Source organism: Drosophila subobscura, chromosome A (assembly GCF_008121235.1).
Source record: "Drosophila subobscura isolate 14011-0131.10 chromosome A, UCBerk_Dsub_1.0, whole genome shotgun sequence".
Taxonomy (NCBI): domain Eukaryota; kingdom Metazoa; phylum Arthropoda; class Insecta; order Diptera; family Drosophilidae; genus Drosophila; species Drosophila subobscura.
In genome coordinates this window covers 20,306,315-20,323,353 of record NC_048530.1, presented here as the reverse complement: position 1 = coordinate 20,323,353, position 17,039 = coordinate 20,306,315, and the positions used below count along the sequence as shown (strand labels likewise).

General features: G+C 47.8%; 2 protein-coding genes across 3 annotated transcripts; one reads left to right on the top strand and one right to left on the bottom strand.

Annotated features, from left to right (window-relative positions):
• The first annotated feature begins 2,695 nt into the window (after positions 1 to 2,695).
• Positions 2,696 to 5,517, top strand: LOC117896699 (protein O-mannosyl-transferase 2). Its single transcript, XM_034805155.1, has 8 exons — positions 2,696 to 2,897; positions 2,959 to 3,042; positions 3,124 to 3,313; positions 3,376 to 3,484; positions 3,541 to 4,563; positions 4,631 to 4,779; positions 4,841 to 5,225; positions 5,279 to 5,517. The coding sequence occupies exons 1-8, from the start codon at positions 2,797 to 2,799 to the stop codon at positions 5,470 to 5,472; spliced, it is 2,235 nt and encodes a 744-aa protein (XP_034661046.1). The 5' UTR covers positions 2,696 to 2,796; the 3' UTR covers positions 5,473 to 5,517.
• On the bottom strand, positions 3,103 to 9,306 carry LOC117896707. Of its 2 annotated transcripts, XM_034805174.1 has the most exons (5): positions 9,301 to 9,306; positions 6,521 to 7,231; positions 6,137 to 6,448; positions 5,653 to 6,063; positions 3,103 to 3,122 (listed from the first exon to the last, which is right to left on the bottom strand). In XM_034805174.1, the coding sequence occupies exons 2-4, from the start codon at positions 7,094 to 7,096 to the stop codon at positions 5,653 to 5,655; spliced, it is 1,299 nt and encodes a 432-aa protein (XP_034661065.1). In that variant the 5' UTR covers positions 7,097 to 7,231; positions 9,301 to 9,306; the 3' UTR covers positions 3,103 to 3,122. The 2 variants fall into 2 exon arrangements, with proteins under 2 accessions (XP_034661065.1, XP_034661058.1); XM_034805167.1 differs by lacking the exon at positions 9,301 to 9,306 and having other exon boundaries at positions 6,521 to 7,338.
• Between the last annotated feature and the right edge of the window lie 7,733 nt (positions 9,307 to 17,039).

Below are 17,039 nucleotides of genomic sequence, written 5' to 3'. Positions count from 1 at the left end.
TTATAATATTTAAATGAAAAATGGAAGTGAACGATTTTGTTGTATGGTTATCAAATGATCATAAAGGGAGGAAACTCATTGATTTAATGTCTGCTATAACCTTCACTGAGAAAAAATGGCAGGAAAAAAAAACATGAATTCACTTTTATTTAAATATGCATTAAAAGTCCTTTTAATGCAGCCCAGAAAGCACTTTTAAATAAAAAAAAAATATATATTTAAATTCTATATGAAAAAACAATGTTTATTTATACTCATTTTAAAGTGTGAGCGGAACAAATTTTAATTTGAATATTTTCACTGTTAAAAATATTTCAATCTAAGCCTTTTGCTCTCAGTGTGCCATCTATAGGGCAGACAAGAACCTACTCCTATTGTCTTCAGCTGTTGCTGTCCTTCGCTGGCAGCACCTTCCCTTGAGCAGTAACTGTAAATTGTTAGTGGAGCTTCAAGCACAAATGCACCGATTGCCCAGTGTGTTTTTTCGTTTTGCCAATTCTCACGAGTCAGTGTGTCCCATCCTCTCTCTCTCTCTCTCTCTCTCTCTCTTCGTTTGTGTTAATGATGCGAAAGCGTCACTGTGGCGGTGCAGGCAGCATGAATCCGTTTAATTGCAACAAAAGGAAGCTAAATTGTTGCTATTGTTCGCCATGCAATGGCAGTGGCAGTGGCAGTCGCAATTAGAAGGAAAAAGCCTTAATGACAGAGGCACCGGCGTTGATTGCCAGCGTTTTGCTACGGCCCCACCCTTTCCCCGCCACCTAATCCACCATCTGTGGGCCTCCTCCTCCTTCTCCTACTCTGCTTCTGTTTCTGTGCTACCTGTTGTCCTACCTGTGCGTGCGTGTCGTATCGTGTCGTCTTCGCCGTTGTCTTCGCCGTCATCTTCGCCGTTGTTTTCGCTGCTGTCTTGCCCGTTGTTTTCGCTGCTGTCTTGCCCGTTGTCTTCGCCGTCTACTTCGCCGTCGTCTTCGTCGCCGTTTCTTCTGGGCAACGCCACCCTGCGCGATTGTCACACACATTTACAGAGAGAGAGAGAGAGAAATACGGAGACCAGCTTGTAGTCGACTACTGGGGCACCTCTTGCAGGAGGATGGGACCCCCCTCCCTCTCTGTATGTGCCTGTGTGTGTGTGGGTAACAAACAGCAGCAAAAGCAATTCAACAACAAACTTAATAGCCGAGCTGCAATTAATTTGATTGAAGCTGCCACACCGCGTGCCGGGCAACGTTTCTATTCAACAAATTGCCAGGCGGTCGGTGCAACAGCAGCAGCAGCAGCAGCAACATGTGGCAGCAGCAACAACAACAACAACAACAACAGCCACAAGCCTCTGCGGCAGCAACTGTGCAGCAAGCGTGCAATTAACTCTTGTGCGCCAAGATCAAAGCGATTAAAGCCGCCCTGCCAGACGGAGAGACAGACATGCGGAGGGCGGGAGGTACAGACGGAAAGAGTCGCCTTACCCCTTGGCTAAGACCAAAGACCTGTAGACCGACATCGAAGATTGGAACCAGCGCGCGAGAGAGAGTGAGAGAGATAGAGAGAGAGCCGAGCCGAGCCCCAAAACACTGAGAGAATAAGCCAAGCGAAGCCGCCCAACCACTCTCTGACGCTCTTATCGTCATCCTCATCGTCAGTTGTTCGTAGAGTATTCAAAGGGCAGTCGAGTCGACCATTGGGATACCCAGTAATCAAGAGTTGGGGGTACAATAAGGTAAGGATGAATAAATTCAAGATCTATCTAGATCTAGTAGGGAATACGCTCTTTGCTACCCTCTCGAATAGAACGTCCAGCAAATGGGCCCAGCCAAGAGTGGGGCAGCGACCGATCGTTCCCCCCCAAGCGAGGCAGCGCCATGGCTGTGTCCATTTGCGAGTGTTAAATGTGCCCAACAGGGGGGAGGGCCAGCGAGGTACAAAATGCAACACAAAACGAATCGAATTGTGGGACAAATGCACTTCAATGAGCCACCAAATTGGCCATTAGCCATGGGCCTCCAAACCGGTCTCAATTTTCAATTTGTTTGCCAGCCTCCGAGAGTGTGCACCGGTCCCACTCCATTATCATTAAGCCACAAATGTAGCAAGAAGAGAACTTGGACCAAGGGGTGCCAGCTACAATTTACGCTATTTTTTTCAGAATATTTTCAAGTGCAATACCAAATTTAGGAAGTGTGTTTCAAGCTCTGTAAGTCCAAGAAGAAAGGTTTGGTTTGAAAAGTGCTTCCTGAAAAGTATTCGCGGAGGAACGCTTTGTGGGTGGATATAGAAGATATGCCTCGGAGGCAGATCTACGTACAAGCTACATGCAGAGACACCTGTTGATGATTATTGGCTACGTTTTCGACACGTGTTGCATACTTTTCAGCACTGTTCTCTGTAGTTAGCGCAATTAGTCGCCAGGTGGCGCCACCCTACAGCTGTTAGCAGGAAAGAAAATTGATTTAAGAACGAAAAGAAACGAAAAGAAAACCACAACTTGAAGCTGGAAGCTTGAAGCTCAACGCCTATCGATAGCCGTGCTCCGAAGGCAGCACGCCAACAGCTGGTAACCGCCAGTCTAGGCCAGAATCAGAGCCAAAGACGAAGCTTAAGTGGGAGCGAAATCAGGTCCCAGACCGGTTTTGGCGTTCGCTGCAAAGAATGCCATATGCCGAAAGAGAAAGCATTCTCCAGCGTTCAACTTCACTTCACTTCAGTTCAGTTGTTTTTGTTGACGTATGCAGCACGCAGGGAAATGCTTTGCTCTGATCCGATCCAACGGTATTAAGGCTGAAAATCGAACAATAAAATATGGCAGCAAGCGTTGTTAAGACTCCGAAATGTGCCAGGCGGGGATCGACCAAGGAGCAGCAGTCCAAGGCCTCAAAGTCAACAAAAGACTCAAGCAATTGGTGAGTGCCAAAGCCAAAATCCAAAATGTGATATCTGAAAATTAAATGCTGGCACTTTCAGGCACTGGTGGCTACTGTTGGCCTCCGTCTTCCTAATTACCTTTGCCACACGCTTCTACAAGGTCACCGAACCGGATCACATCTGGTAAGGCAAAACAGATCCGGCACCATGCCGCAGATTGGTGTCGAGTCTCTATCGATCTCGCTCTCTCTCTCTCTTTGGCAGCTGGGATGAGACGCACTTTGGCAAGATGGGCAGTTGGTACATCAATCGAACATTCTTCTTCGATGTCCATCCACCGCTGGGCAAGATGCTGATCGGACTGTCCGGCTACCTGACTGGCTACAATGGCACATTTCCGTTTGAGAAGCCCGGCGATAAGTACAACGAGACAGCCTATCAGGGCATGCGTTATGTGAGTGGCTTTTCCTCTTTCTTTTGCCCCCAATCGACTCCAGTTGTCATTCTCCTCTGCAGTTCTGCACAACGCTGGGCGCTCTGATCATGCCCATGGGCTTTGATACTGTCTACGATCTGACGCGCTCCCATGAGGCGGCGCTGCTGTCGGCAGCATATCTGATATTTGGTAAGGGACTCCCCACATTATCATCCACTTAATAATGTTTCGAACACTCCCCGCAGATGTTGGCCTGCTCACGCTGAATCAATACATTCTGCTGGACCCCATTCTGCTGTTCTTCATGATGGGCTCCGTCTGGGGCATGGTGAAGATCTCGAAGGCCACCGCCGCGGGCGGCTCCTACAGCAGGCGCTGGTGGTTCTGGCTCTTCCTCACCGGCACCATGCTCTCGTGCACCATCAGCGTGAAGTTTGTGGGCCTGTTCGTGGTGCTGCTGGTGGGTCTGCACACGGCCACCGAGCTGTGGATCATCCTGGGCGACCTGGGCCAGCCGATTGTGGAGACCCTCAAGCAGATCGCCTGCCGTGCGCTCAGCCTCATCCTCTGGCCCATACTCCTCTACACGCTCTTCTTTTACATCCATCTGAGCGTGCTCAATCGCAGTGGCAATGGCGATGGCTTCTACAGCTCCGCCTTCCAGTCGCGCCTCATTGGCAACTCGCTGTACAATGCCAGCATGCCGCGCGACGTGGCCTACGGCTCCGTGGTGACCATCAAGAACCACAAGACGGGCGGCGGCTATCTGCACTCGCACTTCCACTTGTATCCGAAGGGAGCGGGTGCCCGGCAGCAGCAGATCACCACCTACACGCACAAGGACGACAACAACAAGTGGCTGATCAAGCCGCACAACAAGCAGCGTCTGGCCAAGGACAAGCTGCAGCTGCTGCGGCACGGCGATCTCGTGCGGCTGGAGCACTTGGTGACCAAGCGGAATCTGCACTCGCACAGCGAACCGGCGCCCATGACCAAGAAGCATCTGCAGGTCACCGGCTATGGCGAGGCGGGTGTGGGCGATGCCAACGATGTGTGGCGCGTGCTGGTGGTGGGCGGCAAGGTCAACGAGACGGTGCACACGGTCACCTCGCGCCTGATGCTGGTCCACTATCTGCAGAACTGTGCCCTCACCTCCAGCGGCAAGCAGCTGCCCAAGTGGGGCTTTGAGCAGCAGGAGGTGTCCTGCAACCTGAATGTGCGCGACAAGAACGCACACTGGAATGTCGAGGACAATGAGCACAAGTTGTGTGGGTATTCGAGGACTCCTCTACGGTTAACCCACCATGATCTGATCCTATAATCTCTATCACGCAGTGCCCAGTGTCAGCTTCAGTGTCTATGCGCCTGGATTCTTTGCCCGCTTCCTCGAGTCCCATGCCGTCATGCTGCAGGGCAACGCCGGCCTCAAGCCCAAGGACGGGGAGGTGACCAGCAGACCCTGGCAGTGGCCCATCAATTATCGCGTAAGCCAAAGCAAAAGCAGCACAAAACATGCCTCCACTCCACGCTCTTGCCTCTCCACAGGGCCAGTTCTTTTCGGGCAGCAGCTATCGCATTTATTTGCTGGGCAATCCCATCATTTGGTGGAGCAATCTCGTCTTTCTGGCCCTCTTCGTGGCCATCTTTCTGGGCAATGCCGTGCTGCAGCAGCGACGCGCTGGCCAGTGCCGCGCAGACAGGAGCGAGGACAGCGCCAACTCCAGCACGGATGTGTGCAGCTGCTGCCCCGAGGAGGAGCCATTGGAGGTGCAGCAGCAGCAGCGGCAGCAGCATCACAGCGATCCACTTCGTGCCGCTGCCTGGCTATTCATTGGCTGGCTGCTGCACTATCTGCCCTTCTGGGCCATGGGACGAGTGCTTTACTTTCATCATTACTTTCCAGCGCTCATCTTCAACTCACTGCTGACGGGTAAGCACCGACTCGGACTCGCTGACTCTCTGACTCTCTGTCTGCTCCTTCAGGTGTAATGTTCAACTACATGATACAGTCGCTGCCCCGCTGGTTGCAGCACATACTGCTGGGTGGCCTGTTGTCGCTGATTGTCTACAGCTTTGCGCTCTTCTCGCCGCTGGCCTATGGCATGAGCGGGCCGCTGGCCAATGAGCCCAACAGCACGATGCACAGCCTCAAGTGGCTCTCCACGTGGGAGTTCTAGGCCCAAACGCACAACTCACTTAAAGCCAATTTATTTACGTTTAGCTGATAGATATTTATATGTATAATATTATATATTTATGCTTAAGACTTATGAAAAAAAAAACACTCACACACACAGAGGAATTATTTTAGAACGCAAAAAAAAGAGCACGCCAAGTCGATGGATCGCCTGGGGATCTCAATCGAATATGCCAAGCTCATCGAAGCGACGCAGGGCATAGCGCAGGGTGTCCGTGGTGCGGGGATTTGAGGAGAACATCAGCTGCACCTTTGTCTTGGCGAAGTCTGGATCGCTCAGCGCCTCGATGCTTATGTCATAGGAGTCCTCCTTCTTCATGGTGACCATCGGCAGGAAGGCGTACGACGAGAAGAAGCCATAGAGCTCGCGTGCCCGAATCTCCTGCTCTATGTCCGTGTAGCTGGGCACACACTCGTAGTGCATCCGCTCGAGACTCTCGCGGAGTGCGCCGTAGTAGGTCTGGATGAGGAACTCGCGCCGATGGATGAGCACATCCAGCTGCACGCTGCTGTTAAGAAAGAAGTTGATGTCGCAGCCCGGACTGCCGAAGAAGCTGTTCTGAAAGTCCACCTGCAACGCGGTCACGGAAAGGGGATTTGGATTTTGGATTTAGGATTCAGGACTCAGGACTAGACTTGCTTACAAAGATCGCATCGATGGGCTTCGTGGGCTGCTCGTCGTCGTATTTGTACATGAAATTGTTCACCCAAAGATCGCCGTGATTCAGGACGGTGATCTCGCCGGGCAGCGAGCGGCCGGTGGTCACCAGATTCTCCTTGATGTTGTCACAGTGGCGATGCAGCTTGTCCGAGAGCAGCTCGTAGCCGGGCCACTTGGCCACCAGATTGGCCAGCGTGCGCAGCTGCAGGGCCATGAAGTTGATGAAGCGCTCGTTGGTCCTTATGTAGTTCTCGTCCAGCATGCCGCTGGTGAAGTGCTCACCCACGGAGGGTTCCTGCACAGAAGGAGCGAAGAGGGATAGTGCTAGGGGGACTACGGACGGGCAGGACGGGCACAGACAACTCACCTTTTGGGCCAGCAGCATGGAGCTGGCATGGAACTTGCCCAACTTCTTAAGGATCACCACGCAGTGCTCCTCGTTGAGGCCGCTCTGGCGGCTGGCCAGCTTGTAGCCATACTGGGTGAGGTCATCGAAGACAATCGTTTGGATGGGCTCGCGCGTTGTGTAGAGGCACTTGGCCCCAAACTTGGAGCCATCGCCAATGAGCACCTCCAGCTTGCCGAGCACATCGAAGTAGAAGATCTTCTCGCGCAGATAGACGGCCAGCTCCTCGAGGAATTGGGTGGCCGGCGTGATGGCAATGCTCTTCACAATCATCGCCAGCTCCTCGTCCAGCTGCCGCTTGCTGCTGCGATACAATGCCCTGGCCCTATAGATCTTGCTGCAGTAATTCTCACCGCCGCCGCCACTCGACTCGGCGAATATAATCTTCTTGATATCCACACGCATATCCCGCAGGCCATCCTCCAGCGCAGCCTTGAAGAATTCCTCGTTCAGATATTTGGGCGGATCGCCGGCACGTCGCTCCTTCTCTGCGCGTTCCTTCTCCTTCTCCTTCTCCTTATCGCTCTCCAGCTTCATGCTGCTCGCGTAACCAGAACACTCGTTCTGACTCAACTCACTCGTGCCGCCTTCAGTCAGTGTCCTGGCTATGGCTATCGCAATTCTCAGTATCGTGTCGCCGTTTTTCTCTATTGTTCTGTCTTGGTCTGTGGACTCGTCGTACTCGTCGCTGGCTACTGCTGCTCGTATTGCTCTGGCTTCGGTCCTATTGGCTGTGGGTCTAGTAGGTTGCTTCTGCGTTTGCGTTGCTTGGGAAACTGTGGCCCGGCCAGGCGACTCCTCTAAATATAAGCCCTTATCAGGTGCAGGCGCTGCCCGCTGTCAATCGGCAGCGAAGCCAGCGCCAGCGACAGCGACAGCGTCGACATCAAATAAAATGCTTCATACACACAGAGATACAATATGCTAGAGCAACCATATCTCTGTCTATATACTCACCTCTCGGCAATGGCGATGGCGATGAGAGTGGTGGGACCATAGGCCATAGGCCGCCGGCCACCTGCCTTAAGTTCCCACAAGCAAACGGATACAGAAGCGTCACGCTTGACAGACAGATGGGAACAGATAGGGAACAGCTGGTAGAAAGTGGGAACGGGAACAACTGGCAGCAGATAGGAACAACTGGGAGCATCTGGTAGAAACTGGGAACAGTTTGGGAGCAGGTGGAAGAAACTGAGAACAGTTGAGAGGAACTGGGAACAGATGGTAACAACTGGGAACAGTTAGTAACAACTGAGAACAGTTAATAACAACTGAGAACAGTTAGTAACAATTGAGAACAGTTAGTAACAACTGAGAACAGTTAATAACAACTGAGAACAGTTAGTAACAACTGAGAACAGTGAATAACAACTGCGAACAGACGGTTAAAACTGGGAACAGTGGCGAGAAACTGGTCCGAAATCAAGTGGGAACAGATTGGGAACAAGTAGGAACAGTTGGGAGCTGCTGGGAAAAACTGAAAGCAACTGTTAACAACTGGGAACAGTTGGGAATATGAAATTTTGATTTGTCTTTAAGTGGAATCCATTCCCCATAAGCGAACGGATGCAAGAATTCGTTCAGCTTATCTATGGATCTACTTCAGTGACTTGGAACATGCATTCTCAGAATTGGACTTGTGCCCGTAATATCATATGAGTGCGAGTATCATCCGTCAAGCAAGGCGAGCCAAAAGCGACGTGTTCAGCATACGCCATGTATAACACATAGACCATATATACTCGCAGTACGTCTAAGCATGTGTTAGGCGTGATTATAGGTAGGTTTGGCTTTATAGATTCTTTATTCTTTATGGTTTTATAGCTGTCATTGGTAGCAAAAGCAAGTGATAAATGCGTCTGAGGCATCTGAGCATTTTGTGGTGCTGATTACACGTATAAATTTCTATTTCAAAGCGGAACTTGTGGCAGCAAGGGAGACTGCGAGAGAGAGAGAGAGATTCGAGAGAGTTCTACGAGTATACCCCAACGGGGAGGGGGTGGGAGAGCGCTGCACTTTGTTGTTGGCAAAAACGACAATGGAATGCTCAACTAGATTATTGCGATTATTATCAAGTGTCTGTTTCTGTGTCTGTGTGCGGAATCCAGCACGTGGTTCGATTTCGATTTGGAGCTTATCGAGCTCGTATAATCCCATAGCCGATGCCACCCGATCAAGTCGTAAACCCAATTACAAGGCAAACCTAATCAACAAATACAAATTGTCTGACACAAAATATACCCCAAAGATGATTGTTTGAAACGAACTTTCTTTTTAGTGGTCATTTATGAAGTTATTTCATCAAATAAGTATGCTAACTAAAGTAGCGACTAGTGGAGAGATCCATTTGGTATTGTATTGGATTAATAAATAAATATATCTATCATTCATTGGGCAGCAGATAAGAGCTCGAACAATTGTTGTTCGAGGGCGTGACTTTGGGCAATGCTCTGGCCTTGGGCAAAACAACAAAACAACAAAACAAAATGCAGTGCAATGTCTCTTGCAAAATGTATAAAATATATGGATGAGAATATAAAATATTGCATATATTGCACAACAAATACAATTACGTCATTTGTGGCAGGGAGTTTGGCGGGTGATATTGGAAATGAAATGCCAATACGTGAGGATTGCGGCTCTATTGCTCTGTGGATAGCCGACTGACACATCGGAAGAGTCGGGCAAAAGTCCATTGAAGATACTTATGTTTGAAAAACTATTCTGGGATCACCTTTGACTCGTGTCTGGCTGCCGTCTAATTAAATTCCATTCGTGAACTACTTGAGCATTCATGTTTGATACTAGTATTCGTCGCATTTTGTGGCACTTGACATTGGGCATCGGGCATCGGTCTTCGCTCTTCGGCATCTCCTCCGATTATACATTGTACATAATTCCATCTGTGAATTGTCATGTCTAATGTCTAAAGTAATCTCAAATGACGCATTAAACTACACAAAGTGTGCGAATTGAGAGCGCTGCTTAATCAGCAGCAAAGATCTTAAATGGCCTTGGCAATGGAAGTGCAACATCTCCGAGACTTAAGCCACAGATACAGCAGGCAGGCACCCTCGTCGTATCTGTATCTCGCTCTCTATCTCTATCTCTCTGTCTGTATTCGGTTTGAGGTTTTAGCTTTCAGATTTCGATTTCGGTTTCTGTTTCTGTTTCCGAGGCGCAATCCATAATTGCAGTTCACCGAAGGTTATCTCACTCTCTCTAACGACTACAAAAAGAAAGCAGAAAGTCGAAGAGACAAACGGAAATTGAAACTGAAACCGAAACAGAAACCGAAATCAAAACCGACACCGATCGAGGGTGGTGTACTATATATAGTACTTATACAAATATATATATTAGATGTAGAGTGGGATTGGGATACGCATGACCCATGGGCAGTGCGATGTTCTGGAAATATCTATGACCACTATCTGTATCGGATACTTCGCATCGGAATGGCCAAATAGTAAACATTATATGACCTACGTCTACAATTACTATTTACTATACGGGTACTACGGCTGTCTATCAATCTATCTTTATGTTGTCCAAGCAGACAAACCTTCACGCGGTCTAGGCAGAACAATAGAAGCCACAATCGATGTATGCAAGCACTCGACTCCAATCTGATCCATAGCCCCCTCTCTGGATAGATAAACAAACATGAGATACCCGCGGATACCCTGCAGCTAATGGACTGAGGCTGTAGGTTCAACTTGCAAGTGGTACACGGAGTTTAGTCAGCTTCTTAGGCATTCAAATTGGTTGTCCAACTGTGATATTGGTCCTAATTCTAAGTGCCTTAGAATATCTTCGAATATGTTCTAGCAGCGCATTGGGAAATTCACTTTGGCCGAAGCGTTTCTCTCATAGAATTGTGTCAAAACTCAAGCCAGCAACAAATTGTTTACTTAGCTTTTCATTCCGTATCTGTATCTGTTTCTGTTTCTGTCTCTGTCTCTGTTGCGAGTCCGGCATGCCGCCCAGTGCCAGATTGCCAGCGCCAATACTTAGATGAGATATTTATGTACCTACTATTATTATTATTATTATACGTGGAGTGGTGTGGAGTGGAGTGGAGTGCAGGGTATTTTGCTGCTGCGCAAAAAGTGCATTAAACTTGAACCAAATGCCGATTGTCAGACTGACACCACACCACACCACCCCACACACAAATCATTCTCGATCCCTGGAGCTCATGTTAGCCAAGTACGCAGATAGGAACTGGCCCTCTACGGGCCATAATCATAATCATAATCATAATCTGACGATTGCCCATCCAGATACGATCGCTCAAGTACAGCATTAGCCCAAAAGCCTCTCCATGCTCAACTGGATGTAAACCTAACTCTAGATGAGATTTTAGTCCCATTGAAACATTTTAATCCACGCTTAAGACTTAACTAAAGTTGCTTTTAGTGCTCCAAAATGAGTTACTGTCATCTCAATGGAGCTGGAGTTCATCGGACGTCACATTTAGCAGAGAAAAGGGAAACAGAAAATCAAATTAAGAATGAATTTTAATTGGCCTGCCGATGTTAGCATTCAAGAGCCATTCGCCCACTATGTAAGTCCATCCCGAAGCTTTCCGAGTGTCTGCCCTAATCCTACGGCCTCACGGAACTAATGGAGGCCGTGGACAAGGGCTTCGACCCGAAGCAGTTGCACCCGGCCAACAAATGCTGGTCTGCACTCAAGTCTCTGGGCAGAAGCCTGTTCGAATGGCCAATGATGCCAAGCATCAGAACTAGCGCGCACCTGGGGCCACCTGGCTACCTGTCGGTGACAACAACTCTTTCACATCCCCCCTGGGCAGCCCAGCAGCAGTTCGTGGGAGTTGCCGCAGCACCCCAGCACCCCAGCAGCCCACTTAATAATAACAATGTATTGATAACTAGAAATAAAGAAGTGATAAAGAAATAAACAAGATGTAACCAATAGTTCGTTCTGCATTCTTTGTTGGTAGCTTTCGCTGCTGCAGGGTTGCATTTGTTTGCGCTATCGATGAACTCGATAGCTCAAATGTGGGAAAAGAGATCCAAGCGAAAGCCTTTTATATCTGGAGAGTGGAATCGTTGAGAATCTAGGATTATAATTATAAATAGACTTATATCATAGGTTGTTGGCATTCAATCAAAACGCGTTGTAGTTGGAAGTATACAGTAAACTTGGTATATAGTATTTTGTATATACCAAAATGGTATTTTTGGATCTATCGATTGTTATCCCACTGCAGTCCAGTGTGCGGCGTGCTTCCTTTCAAAGATAACTTTCTGGAATTGTTTTAGCTATGGAAACAGATCCATTTATTATCAACATCGGGTATAAACGATTTTTATCATACGACCCCACCACACAGAGTGTCCAGGACATACCTGCTCCAAGTAAGGTTCCCCCATCTTGTGCCATGCAAGCGACTAATTGTTCTGCTTTTCAGCTGATCCATCCAAAGCCCTCATTACAATCGACAAGGGAACAGCCTTGGGACATGTGGCTAAACTTTCTTTCCCGCAAGGAGTAATAGACAGTTATATCTCCAATAGCACCAATGCTCCGGCTGCTGATCAGTCTCTACTTGTGTCTATAGAGCCTGTTTCAACTCCGTTGAATGTCGCGGCCAGCGGCTCCTTGGGTGCGGATGCATCGTCTGAGTACGAATGCCCTATATGCCGGCTGGCCGCATTCGACCGTGGGCCAGTGGCTACATCATGTGGCCACATCTTCTGTAGGGAGTGTATAGAAGAGCAAATACGCCGCCGAAACAAGTGTGCCAAATGCAATGGGGAAATTACCGCAGATCAGCTTGTGCGCCTGTACTTGTAAGCCTTCCCGGATTCATTTTTGTTCAAATAAATGAAGTTGACCAAGCAGCAAGAACCTGCTCATGGGGAAGCTGCTCCTGCAGCTAGTAAATGGTGTCGGTGGCCGACTAAGTCGATGTGGTAGTCGACATTGGCCTTGATATCGAGCATGCCAAACTTTTGTTATATGCAGTTGTTCCGCCCTGAAGGGAAGGGTATGTAGCAGGGATTGGCACGACCCGGCGCATGAAGAAATTATAGAAGGAGGTCTCGTCGGCAAAATAAGGGAAACGTAACAACGCTGTCAATAAGTGCGAGTGAAAGGGCTCTGCGCTGTAGGTGAGAGTGAAACGACAATGGAGAGTGCGCGTCGACAAGCAAACAAGCACTGAACTCAAAGGGAAATAACACGAGAAACGCTGCCGACGACGAGACCTCCTTCTATAATTGCTTCATGGCCCGGCGCTGCCGGCACGTGCACGTGGTCGGTACCAACACCAATGCATTGAAATATTCCGCTTTGCCTGCTGTCTGTGCACACAAACGCAAAATCCTGAGCTGCTCGGCGCATGTGGCTCCGGCATGAAGCTGTTGGGCTCACTGAAGAGCCTGATAGATTGTGGAGTATCATAACTTTGACCATGGACTCCTCCAGCACCCTGTGAGCAAGTAGCGGCACGGAGGGGTACATGCGGAGCGTCTCCTCAATGCACAGAGAGATACACATTGTGAAGCTGCCAGTCCTCACCAAGGAACCGCTCAAGTTTCCCCTTGAAATGTACGGCCATCACCATCTCCTCGTCACACCTAAGGCTCCTAAATAAAATAAACCCAAATACAGCTTTAAATTACTTAGTATCAAGATTTTTTATGCAGCCATCTTTAATTATTTGAACAAATATGAGTCCGGGAAGGCTTACAAGTACAGGCGCACAAGCTGATCTGCGGTAATGTCCCTATTGCATTTGGCACACTTGTTTCGGCGGCGTATTTGCTCTTCTATACACTCCCGACAGAAGATGTGGCCACATGATGTAGCCACTGGCTCACGGTTGAATGCGGCCAGCAAGCATATCGGGCAGTCGTAGCCAGACGATGCATCCACACCCAAGGAGCCGCTGGCCGCGACATTCAACGGAGTTGAAACAGGACCTTTAGACACAAATACAGCTGGAGCATTGGAGCTATTGGAGATAATACTTTCTGTTGCTCCGTGCGGGAAAGAAAGCATAAAAAAATCTTCCAAAGCTGTTCCGTTTTCGATTGTTATGTCGGCTTGGCATGCTTCAGCTGAAAAGCAGAACAATTAGTCGCTTGCATGGCACAAGATGGGGGAACCTTACTAGGAGCAGGTATGTCCTGGACACTCTGTGTGGTGGGGTCGTAAGATAAAAATCGTTTATACCCGATGTTGATAATAAATGGATCTCTTTCCATAGCTAAAACAATTCCAGAAAGTTATCTTTGAAAGGAAGCACGCCGCACACTGGGTTGCAGTGGGATAACAATCGATAGATCCAAAAATACCATTTTGGTATATACAAAATACTATATACCAAGTTTACTGTATACTTCACACTACAACGCGTTTTGATTGAATGCCAACAACCTATGATATAAGTCTATTTATAAATATAATCCTAGATTCTCAACGATTCCACTCTCCAGATATAAAAGGCTTTAGCTTGGATCTCTTTTCCCACATTTGAGCTATCGAGTTCATCGATAGCGCAAACAAATGCAACCCTGCAGCAGCGAAAGCTACCAACAAAGAATGCAGAACGAACTATTGGTTACATCTTGTTTATTTCTTTATCACTTCTTTATTTCTAGTTATCAATACATTGTTATTATTTATTGAGCTGCTGGGGTGCTGGGGTGCTGCGGCAACTCCCACGAACTGCTGCTGGGCTGCCCAGGGGGGATGTGAAAGAGTTGTTGTCACCGACAGGTAGCCAGGTGGCCCCAGGTGCTCGCTAGTTCTGATGCTTGGCATCATTGGCCATTCGAACAGGCTCCTGCCCAGAGACTTGAGTGCAGACCAGCATTTGTTGGCCGGGTGCAACTGCTTGGGGTGGAAGCCCTTGTCCACGGCCTCCATCAGATCCGCGTAGGTGAGGTACTGGGGCACCCAGCTGAGGCAATTCGGTTGCGGCATATGCGGATAGGGCAGAACGGCTTGTCCTTCACCGTCTCCGAATTGGGAATCAATTCTCCAGGGCCGCTGCTTCTTGCTGCAATCCATGGGCAGGCAGCTCGAAAGTGGGATTGGGGCGGACACTCGCTAAGGTTCCGGATGGACTTAGGTTTTGGCTAGTCAAATTGTGCACATAATGTATGTAAATTCTTTATAGACAACTAATTGAAATTGATGGTGGGATTGAGACAAATCAAAGTTAGCGACGTTTGCTCATTTTTGAGTGCCATTGTCGAACTTGAGCAACAGCTAAACAAGCAAATAGAGTCGGAAATATTTAAATATGTACAATATTTATGTATGTATGTATTTATGGCTATTTTCATATCTTAATCTCACTTTTGGCTTTAGGTTTGTTTGCACACATATTCAGACTTCATATCGACTGGACATATTTTTGTGTGTGTTGTGTTCTTTGCACATTGTACATACACACATACATATTTACAAATGCATGTGAATGTATGAGCATGTATGAGCATGTGTGTGCTATGTGTGTATATATGCATGTACATACATAAATATGTACATATATTCGTATGAATGTACATGTGTGTGCATATTTACGAGTTACTTTTCCTTCTTCGTTTTCAGCGCTTTTCAATATTTTCTTCTCGCCGAGCTGGAGCGCATTTCGCCGCTTAGTTGATAACCGACCGCTCCCCAGAGCGGAGCTGCCACAAAGCTGTTGAAACCCATAAACAATAACAACAACCAGAGCCATACGACGGGGATTTACAGTTACAGTTAACCAGGGGCCCGTCCAAATTCCGGTGAGTGCGCGAAGGACTTATTTCGTTCTCTCTCTTTCATCTGATTTATCTTCATTATTTTGCCCACTTCTTTACTTCTTTCGTATGTATGTATCAATATATTCATGCATGTGTGTGTGTACATATGTACTTGCTTGCACATGTGTATATTCGGCAGGGAGCTAAGCTCTCTCCCACATTTGTGCTCTTTTTTTCATAAGCCAACCCAAGGCGAATTTATTTGCAAGGTGACTTCTTCCGCACAGGGCACTTTTGGTTACCACAACTCTAGCTCTAGCCCTTTCTAGCACTTGTAACTTCACCGTGAATAAGTTATTGGTCCTCCCCACAGCGCCGGCAGCGTCAACTCGTTAGAATCATACAATGTACATACACATACATACAAATGTATGCAGAAGTAAAAGTACATGCATATGTATGCATGTATGCCACTCTCGGTGAGCGGATACATACATATGTATGTACCTTTGGCTGCGTACACACACACACGATGTGCTTACCAGCTCGAAAAATAAAAAAAACGGTAAACATCTTTGTTGTGATCTCAAGTCCAAATATGACCGACTGACCCCATTCGCTGCTCCCTTTCTGCCTTTTGCTTTGTTATTTTGTTCGCTTTTTTTTTTTTGCTTGTGAGATAATTTGTTTGCATCCCATCTCCGACTTCAGTCGGCGCGGTGTTGTGTCTGAAATGACCTCGCAGAGGATATTAAAATATTTACGTGTCGTTGGAAACGCAAAAATAGTGTTCTTGATCATGCGTTTGGTTTATGTACATATGTATGTATATATGTATGTATGTACATACATATGTGTGTAGATATGTGCAATGTATGTACATACATACATATGTATGTATGTTCAACAACATGGCTTTCTTGTGCACGAAAGGGTATCAACAGAATCGCACTTCGAAGCTTGCCTTAATTTGTTCTTCTTGTGTGTTTTAATTTGGAAAAGGCGCGCGAGTGACTTAACAAAGGTCTGCTGTGAGCATGCTGGGTGCTGGATAAGGGGTGTGGGACGCATCGAAGCTGAAACGCAATTGGGAATGGGCACAGTCAAGCTGTGGTCTGGAATGGATGACGGACTGGCGAGTGTTCAATGGATGCGCCATGGAAATTGTATCTCAAAAAGAGCCGTCGCAAGTATTGTACGTGCCTCGGCCCTGTCATGTGGCGCACGCGGCCTCTATCGCGTGCTATTTCTGTTTAGAATTTTCAGCACAAAAGAAACCGAAAAGCCACTCGGACGGAGCAGCTCTTATCAAACGTTCCAAAAAGCCAAGTTCCCAATCACGAATTGAGAAAAAGCTTGTCCGTAGTCGAGTTCTACGCCCCATTGGACATACACACGAAAGCTGTCTCACTGTGGCCCTGGCCCTGCACAGTGGTCTGCATGCAGGCAAAAAGGTGTGGGTCGTGGGCAGGCAAAAACCCATCCAGACAGTGACACGCACTTGCATGACGAGAGTGTAATCTGTCCTGACCTACGACCCGACGACGGGTCGCTGTTAACTACCTGCTAACTACTGGGCTCACCGCTTATCGGTCACAATGTGTTTTTAATCTATTTGTGACTGTCCCTTGGTCCTGAATTCCTATAAATGTGCGAATATGAGGGCATCACAGACAGTTGACTTTATGAACCCATGCAGTTCGGTTGCTAATGTGAATATCCTCAAAATATACAGAAATATTGAACAA

What these genes read in the sequence shown, in the direction of transcription:
- LOC117896707 (XM_034805174.1), bottom strand. Translation starts at nt 7,096, where the DNA reads ATGAAGCTGGAGAGCGATAAGGAGAAGGAGAAGGAGAAGGAACGCGCA. An exon ending in CCATGCTGCTGGCCCAAAAG is followed by an intron (nt 6,449 to 6,520) that starts GTGAGTTGTCTG and finishes CCTTCTGTGCAG; the next exon opens with GAACCCTCCGTGGGTGAGCA. An exon ending in AGCCCATCGATGCGATCTTT is followed by an intron (nt 6,064 to 6,136) that starts GTAAGCAAGTCT and finishes ACCGCGTTGCAG; the next exon opens with GTGGACTTTCAGAACAGCTT.
- LOC117896699 (XM_034805155.1), top strand. Translation starts at nt 2,797, where the DNA reads ATGGCAGCAAGCGTTGTTAAGACTCCGAAATGTGCCAGGCGGGGATCG. An exon ending in ACCGAACCGGATCACATCTG is followed by an intron (nt 3,043 to 3,123) that starts GTAAGGCAAAAC and finishes TCTCTTTGGCAG; the next exon opens with CTGGGATGAGACGCACTTTG. An exon ending in GGACAATGAGCACAAGTTGT is followed by an intron (nt 4,564 to 4,630) that starts GTGGGTATTCGA and finishes TCTATCACGCAG; the next exon opens with TGCCCAGTGTCAGCTTCAGT.